This window comes from Phoenix dactylifera, chromosome 11, assembly GCF_051530095.1.
Source record: "Phoenix dactylifera cultivar Ajwa chromosome 11, Ajwa_hap1_PhDact_Kaust_v1.1, whole genome shotgun sequence".
Classification (NCBI taxonomy): domain Eukaryota; kingdom Viridiplantae; phylum Streptophyta; class Magnoliopsida; order Arecales; family Arecaceae; genus Phoenix; species Phoenix dactylifera.
The window spans coordinates 4,692,831-4,706,843 of NC_143200.1; the positions used below are offsets into that span (position 1 = coordinate 4,692,831).

General features: G+C 38.1%; 2 protein-coding genes across 3 annotated transcripts; both read left to right on the forward strand.

Annotated features, from left to right (window-relative positions):
• Window positions 1-178: 178 nt before the first annotated feature.
• On the forward strand, window positions 179-3,986 carry LOC103707843 (ACT domain-containing protein ACR4-like). 2 transcript variants are annotated; one of them, XM_008792518.6, is made up of 7 exons: window positions 179-597; window positions 760-805; window positions 904-1,018; window positions 1,129-1,196; window positions 1,983-2,591; window positions 3,237-3,341; window positions 3,433-3,986. In XM_008792518.6, the coding sequence occupies exons 1-7, from the start codon at window positions 524-526 to the stop codon at window positions 3,775-3,777; spliced, it is 1,362 nt and encodes a 453-aa protein (XP_008790740.4). In that variant the 5' UTR covers window positions 179-523; the 3' UTR covers window positions 3,778-3,986. The 2 variants fall into 2 exon arrangements, with proteins under 2 accessions (XP_008790740.4, XP_038984335.3); XM_039128407.3 differs by having other exon boundaries at window positions 386-624.
• Window positions 3,987-6,943: 2,957 nt separating this feature from the next.
• Window positions 6,944-10,504, forward strand: LOC103707875 (ACT domain-containing protein ACR6-like). Its single transcript, XM_008792567.5, has 7 exons — window positions 6,944-7,020; window positions 8,180-8,225; window positions 8,308-8,422; window positions 8,533-8,600; window positions 9,124-9,726; window positions 9,936-10,040; window positions 10,159-10,504. The coding sequence occupies exons 1-7, from the start codon at window positions 6,944-6,946 to the stop codon at window positions 10,465-10,467; spliced, it is 1,323 nt and encodes a 440-aa protein (XP_008790789.4). The 3' UTR covers window positions 10,468-10,504.
• Window positions 10,505-14,013: the final 3,509 nt, after the last annotated feature.

Below are 14,013 nucleotides of genomic sequence, written 5' to 3' on the forward strand. Positions count from 1 at the left end.
ATTTACATAAATATTTTTCTAAATATTAGTATTTATCTGAATGTCCCTCTAAATTAATATTTATATCTATTTTTATATAAATATTTTTAACACGGCAAGTCAACTAACATAATTAATTTTGATTAATTAAATTAATCCAAAATATATCTATGTATATGGACACAAGAATTGACGCGGTGAACTCCTCCCTTTCCTTCTTTCGCCACTTCCTGTCTGCCTTTTTACATCTCTTTCTCCCACCAACCATGGAGCCACCGATCTCACCAAAAAAAAAAACAGGGAGCCACCAAGCGGCCACAACTCCACCACACACAAGCACATCCCTGTAATAAAAAAATGTGCACCTCACGACCATATATATAGAGAAGAGAGAGTGAGATAGTACAGGGGAGAGAAAACAAAGAACACTACCAAGAGAGAAGAGAGGAATCTTTTTTGCTTCGCCATCCTCTCCCTGGTCTTCCTCTCTATATTCTTTTTTTCTTCTAGTAAGGCTGCTACTGGTTTCTGCACATCTTCCACCATGATGGGCTGCGGACCTCCTCCAGTAGAAGATGATGAGTATGAGAAGCTGGTGATTCGAATGAACCCACCAAGGTGACACCTTTCCACCCCTTGCTTTGGGTGTGTATATATATACATATATGAGTTAGATTACTGATTTGTGTTGAGAGGAACTGTTGTTTTGTATGGAAATAGAATGGATCTTTGTCAGCCATTGGGTTGGACTCTAAGGGGGTTTTTTTTTTTTGGCCTCAGGGTCGCTGTGGATAACACATCAAGCAAGAAAGCCACTTTGGTAAAGGTCAGTGCTTTTGGTTTTTTTCTTTTGGACTTCTCGGTCTTTGGGGGATTTTGATGATCTGAGCTTTGGGATTTTTTTTTTCTTTGATTTTGCCGCAGGTGGACAGTTTTAACAGCCATGGGAGTTTGTTAGAGGTGGTGCAGGTTTTGACTGATTTGAAGCTTACCATCAAAAGGGCTTACATTTCCTCTGATGGAGAGTGGTTTATGGATGGTGAGCCTTTGATTATTACCAAAATTTTGTCCTAAATTCTGATTAGGAGCTTTCTATTTAGTTCTCTTTGTTTCTATTCAATGAGTGTTGTTGTATGATCCTATTTGTAGTGTTCCATGTTGTAGACCAAGATGGAAATAAGCTTTCAGATGTCAAAGTCATTGACCGCATTGAACAGGTAAAGTTCTAAAAAATTGCTGTTATTAAGGATTGCGTGATGCTAACAAGGTTTGGAGTTTGAGTACATTGTAACTATAGAGGTTTGGTGTTGGGGCAAGAAAGTTTCTTTCAGTATTGGGAATTGCATTTATTAAGCATGTCTGCATTACTAGATTGTGAATTAAATAATTAGGATCATAGAGAATTAGGGCCAAGAAAAGGTAGATCTTATGTCTTTTTTACTTCTTTTTCCTCTTTCTTTCAGCATATCATTACATGTCAATTTAGAATTTAAACATATTATCTTCTACTTATCATATCATAGTTCTAGTCACAGGGATGTGAGTAATTGCTGGATTTGGGTTTTCCAGTACTGGAGGGGTGAATAGGGGTTTCCAAACATGAAATCCAGAGAATGTCTTGAATAATACTTCTGTTCAAGTGACGAATCAAGTAAATGATTTTTCTTTTTCAAGTATATCTAGTACTTGATCAAGTCAGTTATGTACTTATGTAGCTTTTTTTTTTAATAGTTACTTTTTTTTCTTTTGGGGGGGTCAAAGGCAGAAGAGGGAGAATTAATACTTTGAGTATCATTTTTGTACCTGCTATTAAAAGTAGCAACTGATAATGAGGATTGAGAGTCTCCTACTAGATGCCATTATCAAATCCTTTAGCTAACAAGAATGTCCTTTCCTTGGATAAAGACTAATATCCCTTTTAATTTATCTTTCTTTGCAATAACATCGTGTTCCAAGTGCAAAGAATTTAACATGCTGCATGCAAACTTCGCATCATCTTGCAGTCACTAGAAGTAAGATCATTTGGCTTTCGGTCTCTGCAAAGGTCGGTAGGTGTCCAAGCTGCTGCAAAGCACACTTGTATCGAACTGATTGGCAGAAACCGGCCAGGGCTGCTCTCTGAGGTCTTTGCTGTCCTCACAGACCTCAAATGCAACGTTGTCGCTGCCGAGGTCTGGACCCATAACTCAAGAATGGCATCAGTAGTTTACATCACTGATGAAGCAACTGGAGCTCCAGTGGATGACCCTGATCAGCTCGCTAAGATCAAACGGCTTCTTCGCTATGTCCTTAAGGGAAGCAGAGATAAACAAAGTGGCAGAACAGCTATTTCGATGGATGTGACGCACACCGAGAGGAGGCTGCATCAAATGATGCATGCTGATCAAGAATGCAACACTGATGAAATGGGTGTGGAAGAGGAGAGCAACATAAGTGATATGAACAAGCCACTAGTTACAGTGGAGAATTGCACAGAGAAAGGGTACACAGTTGTGAATGTACGGAGCAAGGACCGTCCTAAGTTACTTTTCGACACTGTTTGTACTTTGACAGATATGCAGTATGTTGTGTTCCATGCAACTGTCATTGCTGAAGGACCAGAAGCCTATCAGGTTTCTCCCTGAACCCTTAAGAATCAGTATGATAACCTTTTTAATTATGGTCTTGTGTGTAACAGTATATATATATATTCTCTTATCTAGTTCTTAATTGACTTTAATTTTTTGTGAATCTATCCCACTTATGATTAGGCTAGATTTAGAGGTATTTACTATCTTAATCATGAGTTAGTATTTCAATGTAAAGAATGTGGAAGGTAAATGGTACTAGACTTGCTTTTTGAATGGTGTCACTTAAAGTAAAAATGTAGGTAATGGTTCTTCTGTATATAATTATCCTACCTTCATGTCTATGGTAAGTTAGTCTAACAATGAAATCCTGATCTGCATGGATCGTAACATGCAAAATACATCATAATGGTGGAGTAATATTGAAATATTGTCTGAGAAGTGGTTTGGTAAAAATATGAGTTGAAAGATGAAATCTTTGCAAGCGAAAAATGAGAAAATTTGTGGACTTCCAAGATTCTGCTCACAGACGAAGCTTTCCTTTTATGATTTAAAGGGTTTTAGAGAGTTTCTCACACATCTAGAGTTACACATTTCAAAAAATCATTACTAGTGATATCACAAAATTATTAAGATATGGTTGGAAATCCAAACATTCTAAATGGATTCTCTTTCAATCTCATTATATAGGAATATTTCATCAGACACATGGAAGGGAATCCTGTTAGTTCACAAGAAGAGCAGCGGCGATTAGCCAATTGCTTGGAAGCTGCTATTGCAAGGAGGACTATGGAGGTAAAAAATTTAATAGCTAAAATGAGAATTTTTTCCCCTCTCTTGATCCATGCTGGCCTCATACTGATCTCAGCATGTTTTCATAATTCAGGGCATAAGGCTTGAGCTCTGCTGTGAAGATAGGGTTGGCCTCTTGTCCGACGTAACCCGTATATATAGAGAAAATGGGCTTTCGGTCATCAGCGCAGAAGTGTGTACAAGGGGATCTCAGGCTGTGAATGTTTTCTATGTCATGGATGCATCAGGAAATCAAGTTCAGAGACAAACAATTGAGGCTGTAAGAAGTGAGATTGGGCAGACGATTCTTCATGTCAAGGATGACTTTGGCTTGAAATCTCCACCACAGGATAGTGGAAGGTTCTCCTTTGGTAATGTCTTCAGGTCTAGATCAGAGAAGTTCCTCTGTAACTTGGGCTTGATAAGATCTGGCTCTTGAAACCAGCATTGCATTACAATTGTAACTGTGCTTATCTTGTGCTTATATATAACTTAGAAGTCTAGCTGAGCTTATTGACTGAGCTTCTCAGCAGCATCTGTTCATCTTAACTTGGGCCTTGAAGTCCACTGGCCTCTGTACAATTTATGAGAAAAATGAACTGTTGTTTGCTGTGAATGGAAAGAATACTCTGCCGGTTCCTCTCCTCATTCACTGTTCTTTTGTTGGAATAGCTCTTCATGTCCAAATGATTCAAATCCAGTAGTCTTATCACTGCTAACGTTTTCGTGGTATTATTCATACTTAAGTCTCTCGCTAATAAGTTGTTGCTGACATTATTATTAAGCAAATTTTGGAACCTTCTTGGCCTTTTTAAGCCAAGAAGAACATTTCAGTCTTTACCATATTTTGAATTTTCTTTAATTTTTTGAGTAATATCCAGGATTTGAACCAGGATGTCTCAAAGACTAAGTCCTTAGAAACTTAGGACTCATTTGGTTCACGGAAAGAATTTTTCCTCATTGGAATATTTTTTCTGAAAGCTGATGCCTAGGTATATGATGTCGAGGAAAATGGTTGTTGCATATTTGGTTGACCATAGAAAAATGACACATTATAGAGTGGATTATTTCTAGCTGAGCATCTTCTTCTTAGGAAAGTCATGTAATACACCTATTATATCTTTAATAAAGGAAAAAACTTTATCTCATTCTATGTAAAAGCTTAAGGATATTTTTTAAAAAAAAATCTCAATTCTCAACGGATGAAAATTAGACTTTTTCATGTCCCATGTGAATATTTTTTTATAAAATATGAAAATCTTATTCTGCTTTCTCATCTTTCTTCTTTTAAAACTTCAACCAAAAAAAAAAAAAATTCTTCATTTTTTTGTTGACCACACTTTCTCCTCTTTTCTTTCTTTCGGCTGACCAACCGAGTCGTCATATGAATCCTTATCAAGATAACATGTTTCTCTGTCCGAGCTCCCACTATTGAGATAAGGTCGTAAAGCCATGGCCGGTGAAAATTCCATGAGATCGGTATGAATGGTCATCGACCGTTGGGACCGTTAAAATCGATGAACGGCTAGCTTTATTCACCATTAAGCTGAGCCTATCTCGTCAAAAAATCTTTTTTTTAGATCCTTCACCCCCTCCGGATGATCCATCAACAAACCATTAGAACCCTTCCCTTTTCCTTTCTCTGGTGGCCGCCATGCCGCCACAACCGAGCACCACCACCAAAAACCCAATCTTCCTCTCTCAAAACTCTCGTTTTGCCCCGTTTGCCCTATTTTCCCTATTCGAGTGCTGCTTCCATAAATCTCGCTAGAAATTGCTGCCTCCAGCTATAAGCTCCACTGTCTCCACCACTCTCGATAATCCCCTCCACCCTCTCGTTGCCCCCTTTGGCCGAGGAACCTCCATCGGGGCAACCTAAGGTGTTTCCCTCTCCTCCTCCCTTGCTCTATTATCTATGCATGCGACTGGACCACCACTACACAGCAAGCTCCGCAACCACCTCAGCGCAAACCCACGCCACCGAGTCTCTCTCCCCCTCTTCTCACCTCCTCGGTGTGGTTCTTCCATGAGCAAACTCGAACCTAAGCCCCATCCCTTTGTTTTTTTTTCTTCTGTTTTGCCGATTTCTGCTGGTTGACGCTGTAGCGGCTTTCGCCGGTTTTCTAATCTCATCACTAAGTTGTCAGATCCCTAGTACCCCCCAACCTCTCCTCTTCTCTCTCTTCCACTTTTCCCCTCCATCTTCATCTTATTCTTCTAAATTCCCTCATTTTCTTTCCATTTTTTATTCTCTCCCTACTTCTTGTTTTCTCTTCTCTAACTCATCGACCGGATACAAGGATTTATCAAACCCAGACTCTGATTGAACCTAGACTAAGTCTTTCTCTTCTTTCCATTTTTGTTGGTTGACCCAACTCAATCAAGATCTTCAGGGATCTTGGTTGATGATGTCATATAGTAACATCAACTGTTTATAGAAAATTCCTTTTAATCTTTTATTACCTAAAAATCCATTAAAAGAATTTCAAAAAAAAGGGTAAGAAAACTGTGTCCAGTATTATTTTATTGTGCTGGTCATTACCCTGAGATATATTGTTTTATCATTGGCAAAATTATATAATATACATGTCATTAGTTGCCTATGCTGATATGAAAACCTTAGATCATGCTACCAATATAGATAGGTCTGATTCCATGCAATTGCACTGCTAAATAAAAAGAAAAAAAAAAGGTTAATACTCCTATTTCCAAATCCTTTTTCCTCATGCTCCCTGCTCCCTTGGTAACCCTGTCCCTTTCCCACTAATCCTTAAATCTTAATTGATAAATCCTTCGCTCCAGGGACAGGAGGCAAGAATATCCACGTGTGCTTCTATAAGCAAAAAAAATTGAAAGAGGAAATATTAGGAAGACCAGAAAACTTTTAAAAGGCCACTTCGAGCCCACTGCAGCAGCTAGATTTTTTTTATTATTTATATCGGCAATTCATACTAATCTCACATGAGCATTATCATGTGAGTCAAGATATAGAATACTCTACATGGTGGAAGAACAGGTATAAAATGGGTCTAGAGAATCTCTTCAGAATGATGAGCGGCTTAATCAGCAACTCTATTCATCTTCGGAGCCACATGCAAGCAAAAAAATATTTCGTCCAAAATTTTGCGCGAAAGCAGTCCTGGTGGAGGTGACGTGGGCTTACGCTGTTCCCTCGAACGACAAGGTAGCGACAGTTGGTCACGGGTGACGTGGCAATCCGGCGGAACGGGAGCTCCGCATCCTAACTGCCATCGGCTCATCGGACGTACGAGCTCAAACGCCGAACACTAAATTTACGCAATCAAAACACGAAGTGCATGCAAGTGATGGCAATGCGATGTTCTCCTACCGACGTCCGGTGATTGAAGAAATTGGGGGACGAGACTCAGTTCCAATAGGAGAAGGACTTTCCTTTTTTGGCCGCTCCCTCGCTCGCTCTTATTTTTTACCTCCTAATGGCCCCTGTTTCCATATATTTTCCTCTGTTTCTCTTGATATGCTCCCTTGTTTCTCTGCTGCTTCGGCTTCCACCCTATATACATAGGAGGAGTAGGAGGAGACTTCCCTGTTTTCGGATTGCTTGAAGGTGGGATACTTCTGGGCTCATGTGGAGACCTCAGGTAGCGGACAGGGATGATGACGATGAGTATGCCAAGCTCATTAGGAAGATGAACCTACCAAGGTGAGGGAGTTATGGGATTTTTCTCAGGAATTGTTTTATTTTCTCCTGTGGTTTTAATGAATGTGGGGATCTTTTTGGCCGGAATTAGGTATGAGGCTTCTTTTTTACTAGTTTATTGTTGATTTGGATTAGTTTTGATTGAAATATGTCTTGCATAGCTTATTTCGAGCATAAGTTTTAGTTTTCTCTTGATATTTATTTTAATGATTATTTTCTCTTTAAAACTTGGACTTGGTTTGTTTGAAGTTTAGGTTTGGTTATGCTTCAGCTGCATTAGTAGGTTTTCACAAAGATTTAAATCAGGTTTTTCTGTGCTCTGAATGCATGGAAGAACTTTTTTGAGTTTTATCTGTGAATGCTCCTCTCATTGATCCTTTTTGTTGGCTATTTCATCTGAATATGCTGTTCTCAAGGATTTTTACAAGAATTTTGTGCTGTGATGATGGGCTTTTGGAGTTTTTTTTTTCAAAGAATTTTGTTTTCTGTGCTGTTGTTCTGAAGTGAACCTTGTTTATGGCTTCTTCCAGTTAAAGTTTTTTTTTTTCTGAATTGTTTTTCCTTGAGGGTGATTATTAGGATATATTTTGCTTTTCTTGTGAATTTCTCTCTAGGTTCCCCTCAAAGAGTTAGACTTGGTTTAGGTGTTGGTTGTTTCAAGTTTCTGTTTTAAGCAGCAGAGTCCTGATTGGATGTATACTTTCTAGGACTCTCTATCTCCCCTCCTTTGTTATTTTGTACTTTGTTAATTTCTTCTATTTTATTTGAGCTCTTCCTTTTCTACTTATCAAAAAAATATCCTCTGCTCTATTTGTACATTATTTCCCCCTCAAAAATATGCACACATATACATCTTATGTCGTTACTTTGGCTTCTTGTGTCCCTCAGCCAACTCGTTTCTTCCAACTTGATACTGGTGTTTTAACTTTTTCTGATGTTTTCCCCTCAGTGTTCCTTAAGTAAGCATTCTTTTGATAGTTTTTGCTCTCTCTCTCTCTCTCTCTCTGTGTGTGTGTGTGTGTGTGCTTTGTCCAGATTATTTTTGTACTTTTTTCTCTTTTTCCCCTACCTTTTCCTCCTATGAATCATCCTTTTAAGTTCTTCTCTTAGTTTCTACAGGTTTCTTCCAACTGACCTCCTGCTTTCTCTTTGATTCCTTCAGGGTTATAATCGACAACAATGCTTCCGATGATGCAACTGTGATTCAGGTAAAGTTGGATATCCACCAATATGGATAGAAAGCTTGGAATCTAGTTTAGTACTCTTAATTATTATTTTCTCCCCTAATAGGTGAATAGTGTAAATGAGAACGGCATCCTTCTACAAGTTGTACAAGTTCTTATTGATCTCAACCTCATAATCACCAAAGCATACATATCTTCTGATGGAAAATGGTTCATGGATGGTAAGTTTTTTTTTTCCCCATCATGTGTACTTGGGAGATATCACAGATGCTCATACAGTGATCTTCTGACGAATTTAATAACTTACTTGTCCCTTCCTCATGAATATCAGTGTTCAATGTGACCGATCGCAACGGCAACAAACTCAGGGACGAAAAGATCATCAGCTACATACAAACAGTAAGCATTCTATTCATGGCTTTGAAACCTTCTCTTCTTCTGTGTTTATGGCATCACTGATTTATCGCACAATGATATCTGGAAAATTAAATACTCAGTTTGTGAAATCATTTAGTTAAATGATTCTTTTTTAAAACTTCATTAACCAAAAGGAGTATAACAGCATCTTGCCTTAACGAAAAAAAGCAACAAATCCTTTCGTATTTGGAAAACTCTTGCATGCTTCATTTACTCAGTGAACTGCATGTAACTCCATGTTTGCGTCCTCCTTCGATATAATTGAATCATATCTGAATGATTGAAGTAAGACTTTTTTTTTTTTTGCAATGATTGTTAAAAGGCCAATGTGGGACACACCATCCAAATTGTATGAATCATCATGTCTCACTTTCATCGATTCCATATTTTTTTTCCTTATCATATGGATGAAACGGTTCTCTCTTTCGAACTAGGATCGATCGCTTAGCTTCTTAATCGACCCTTCTCCCATCCTTTTGCATTGGTTTGAATAATTTTCCTGCAGTCCTTGGAATCAGATGCCTGCTTCTTATCATCACTAAGAGAGAGTTCAGCTGGTGTGAAGCCCTCCAATATTGGATATACCTCCATCGAGCTGACGGGCACCGACAGGCCCGGCCTGCTGTCGGAAATCTGCTCCGTTCTCACAGACTTCAAGTGCAACGTAGTGAAAGCCGAGCTCTGGACGCACAACACCCGAGTTGCATCAGTAGTTCATGTGACCGACGAGTCCACGAGGAGTGCAATCGAGGACGCAGAAAGGCTCTCCACCATAAAGGAGTTGCTCCGCAACGTGCTCGAGGGGGACGACGATTCAAGGAGAGCAAAGATGACGGTCTCGACGGGGAGCACCCACACGGCGAGGAGGCTGCATCAGATGATGTTTGACGAAAGGGATTACGAGAGAGTCGGGGTGGTAGAAGAAGGTGACAAGAAATCCAGACCTCAAGTTGCTGTCGTGGACTGCAAAGAGAAGGACTACACCATCATTATTTTGAGGTCCAAGGATCGGCCAAAGCTCTTGTTTGACACTGTCTGCACCCTCACAGAAATGCAGTACGTGGTGTTCCACGGAACGGTGGCCCCAGGAAATGGTGAAACTTATCAGGTATGAGAGACCCTTGCTCCATACATATGTATCCAAATTACTATAAAAAAAAAAAAAACTTTTTGATTTGACAGCAACAAGAATGGCGATAGTTGTGAATCTTGTTGCTTCATTGTATTCAGGAAAAAAACTATTTCATTTTTTTGGTGATCAAAGCAATCAAGTTTATTCTATGGAATTGTCTAAGACTACACCTTGTTTGATTGTAGGAATACTGCATCAGGCACATTGATGGGCACCGAGTGAATTCAGATGCCGAACGAGACCGCCTGGTCCAGTGTCTTCAAGCAGCTATTCAAAGGAGAGCTTCAGAGGTTTGTTACCTGAAAATCCTGATAAGCTGATGAGTATTCTTTCTACTGTTTTTGCTTTAGTTTCTGAAAACTATATATATATATATATACACACACACATACATGCATTGGTTTGCAGGGACTGGAGTTGGAACTGAGAACAGGAGACAGGGTTGGGCTGCTTTCAGATATCACTCGGGCATTTCGAGAGAACGGCCTGTGCATCACAAGGGCAGAGATATCGACGGAGGATGCCAAAGCAGTGGATACTTTCTATGTCTCGGAGGTGTCAGGGAGCCCTGTGGATGCCAAGACAATTGACTTGATACGCAGGCAGGTAGGCCAGATGTTTCTAAGAGTGAAGCAGGAGCCCTTTCCATCCAAACCTTCAGAGGCGACGAGCGCCATCGGTTTCCTCCTCGGGAATTTCCTCAAGCGACGCCGTTGATGATGCCCATGAAATAACCGAGAATGTCCTCGGCACAATAAAGGCTTGTAAGAAAATATGAAATATATAAATAAAACTACCTCATTCTATTAATTTAAATTTTTAGGACAAGTAATGATTTTAACATGGTATCAGAGCAGAGGTACCGTCCAGTTCGAATCCTGCCTTCACAATCTTTAACTACATTATTAAAAATTTCACATATTGGGTTCACCCATTAAAAAAAAGTCCAACCCAAAAAATATAAAATATGTAAATAAATCTATCTCATCATTATATCAGCTTAAGCTTTTAGGACAAGTGATAATTTTTACAAGACTATTTTAAGCTATTGTTCTGGCAAATTTAGCTTAACTTATTATTTAATAATAATGAAAATTAAAATTAAAAAAAAATAGCGTCCTTCCGACCTGAGACACTATGGCACAGGTAGAGAGGCAAGCATGCCGAGCCGAAAACTGTCCGGTGGTTCCCCCCCTGATTCCACTATTTCTCTCTCTGAATCCGGCGAAGAAACTGTACTTCGATCACCCGCTACCTCTCTTTCCCCTACCGCGTTAGGTGGCTCAATATATTACCTGATGTCAGTAAACCATGGTTTACCTTCGGGTGCCCTTTCAATGGCCCAAATATCACTATTGAACATGCCGGGAGTAAACTCAACTATTTCTATTAGGTTGCAATACACCGGGCTGCTTCTTTGTTCTATGGTGATTGGGCGGACTTTCACTCCCTCCGGAATGTTTATCATGGAGGCCAGTGTTGCCAATGCATCTGCGAACTTCTTTTTTTTTTTTTTTATCTGGGTAGTGGAGTGAAACTTATTTTCTTGAATTGCTGAGTGAGCTTTCATCCGCTTGCTTATTACCCATCCTAGATATGAGTATGTATGTGGTTGAAGCACTTCAAAAAGTTGTCCACAATTAGCTTTCCAGGCTGTTCTTTCTCATCCCTTGTTTTTGAAATCTAAAACACTCAAAGGGTTATACGATATATCGGGTGTAGAAGTAGGCCAACATTTCTATTGGCAAATAGGAGCTCTCTAGGCTTCACTATCGCTCATGACTGGTAGTTGTCTCTATGTAGTGGTCGGCCTTCGTTAAGCTTCACCAGAAGCGACTAGTCGCTTCCCGAATGCCTCTTGTACTTTTGTGTATGGTCTAGTCTTTCCAATGCCAGATCGGAATGGAATCTGATTTTATTGAGCAGCGCCTGTTTCAAAGCAGAGGAAGGTCTTAAAAAGTCTTCACTTGGAGTATTATAAGAATGTTCTTTTTAAATAAAATATTGATTGTAAGTATTTTATACTTTTATACAAAAATTACTAGTACATACATAATATATAAAAACAAACTAGTCTATTACTTAGGATCAGCTTGCGAATTTGCGGCACCGTAGTAGAATCATTACCAACGGCACGCTGTGCGCCTAAGTGCGAAAAGACTAGCTATGGTAATGCTGATCAATGAAACCCAAGTTTTAGGTAAAACTTGAAGGTATCATAAAAAGAGACTTCATGATCAATGCAAACCCTAGGTATAAGGGCCGAGTCCCATACTTGTACAAGTGGTTGGGTTTAGGATGCACCCATCATGCACCTATTCAAGACACACATTATGGTCGGGAAGTAGTAATTGAAAGTTCTATTTAATAGTTGCACCCTAAGATGACATCTAGGGACTTGGATAGTTCTATAGAATTCTAGTGGTTGGGCTAGCTCAAGGGGTCCCCTTCTAAATGCTTAAATTTGAAAAGAAAGTAAACATCTATCAGCTAACTACTAAAATTATAGAATTTAAACAAAAATAAGCAGATTAAAGAAAGAAAAGTTGGTGTGAGATCTAAGCAAACCAAATGAAATTGTAGGAAATCAAACTGCAAGCTGTGAAATTGCAAGAACTGATATTTTATTTATTTTTCTTTTTATATTTTTTACTTTTTTTAAGTATATAGTATACTGATAATTAATTCCAAATATTTGTATTAAGGAATAATAGTACGGCATCAGATAGGTTAAGTATTCTTGTTATACTTATATACTCTTGGGCCCATTCATCTAAACGTCCAAGTTTTTAGATAGGATCTAGATATGCTATCATCAAATATATTGAATTAGTTAACTACAATATAATCTAAGTTTTGTATTAGCTACTATACTTATTAATCTAAGTATTTCGTTTTATTTATAACAAACTGCAAGAATGTCCATTTTATTCAGACGAATACAAAAACATGCAACCCTTTTTTTCCTAAAAATTGCTTTCTCGGACTTAATTAGGCTGGTAAACCCTTTGTCCTCGGCACTGCTTATAAGATGGATCAGTGCATGCGTATCAACATGTATTAGTGCAGGCAACATATAGGCTAAATATGTGTATTTTGTTTGGAGTAGGGCCAGAATGGTCCAATAAATCCAAAATGGGCAGTTTGTATCTTATGCCAAAAAAAAAAAAAAAAAAAAAAAAAAAAAAAAAAAAAAGGAAAAAAGGAATCTTTCTGCAAAATCCCCAGAAGAATATGCCTAATATTGTACATGCAAAAAAATGATATTAAAGTTACTTATTATAAACTACTAGAAATAAATAAAACCCGTAACTCTCAGATTTAAAACTTTATCATAATATTCTCAAACAATAGCAGGATAATTTTTATAAGAGCAAAGAGATTGTTTATATATGACTAGTGTTTTGAAAAAAGAAAAAGAGCTCTTGTTAATTCTAGAGCTTAGTAAGCTAAAAAAATAGTATAAGATTACAAATTATCTTTCGTTCCCGCTTCCCAATCTCTCAGTAAATGAGCTAGGACCAAATACTTTAACTCTTCTTAGTTTTCTTTTCTCATGTAATTACTCTGAACTCCGAAATTAAGTTTCTCCCTCATTAACTGTCATCCATGCCATAAAATCAAAATTTCCCAACCACTTCGCGCCAAATAACAACCTTAGACCACCAACGGTACAAAATATCTGCAGAATTCATGTCTTGCATCTACTCTCCTAATAAAATAAAGATCTTTCTAGAAGGATCCATCATGGCATCAGAGTTGCAAATATTGTCATCAACGACAGTTAAATCATCCTCATCCTTAAATCCTTAAACTATATAAAAATTAAAAAAGACATAATTTTCTGATTTTTCAATTTCACAAATAACCATAATTTCAAATATTTCGATGGTAACTTTAAGCAGATCCTCCCTTAAGAAGCTTAAAATATGGTAAGACTAGAGGGAGTACTAATGGTGATAGATTTTGAAAGAAAATCTGATTCAGCGAGAAATAAAAATTTAGAAAATTCTAAAAATGATTTATCAATATTTTTTAAGCAAAGATAACTAAAAAAGATATCATAGTATATTGATTTAAATCAAAATTATATTTAAATTATTCAAAATCTAGAGTTTTTAACATCAAACACGTGCATTGCCGCTAGTCTAGAAGGAGTGCAGCAATACAGGCGACCTAAATAAATCCACAAATACCGATGGGCCTTTAAGGGCAGAAAAACACACTGGATTCCCACACTTTTTTTTTTTGCAGAGATAAAAA

Excerpts from the sequence above, each read along its gene's own strand:
- LOC103707843 (XM_008792518.6), top strand. The coding sequence starts at position 524 with ATGATGGGCTGCGGACCTCCTCCAGTAGAAGATGATGAGTATGAGAAG. Across the intron at positions 1,197-1,982 it reads TCATTGACCGCATTGAACAG|TCACTAGAAGTAAGATCATT; the intron begins GTAAAGTTCTAA and ends ATCATCTTGCAG. Across the intron at positions 3,342-3,432 it reads TTGCAAGGAGGACTATGGAG|GGCATAAGGCTTGAGCTCTG; the intron begins GTAAAAAATTTA and ends TTCATAATTCAG.
- LOC103707875 (XM_008792567.5), top strand. The coding sequence starts at position 6,944 with ATGTGGAGACCTCAGGTAGCGGACAGGGATGATGACGATGAGTATGCC. Across the intron at positions 9,727-9,935 it reads GAAATGGTGAAACTTATCAG|GAATACTGCATCAGGCACAT; the intron begins GTATGAGAGACC and ends GTTTGATTGTAG. Across the intron at positions 10,041-10,158 it reads TTCAAAGGAGAGCTTCAGAG|GGACTGGAGTTGGAACTGAG; the intron begins GTTTGTTACCTG and ends ATTGGTTTGCAG.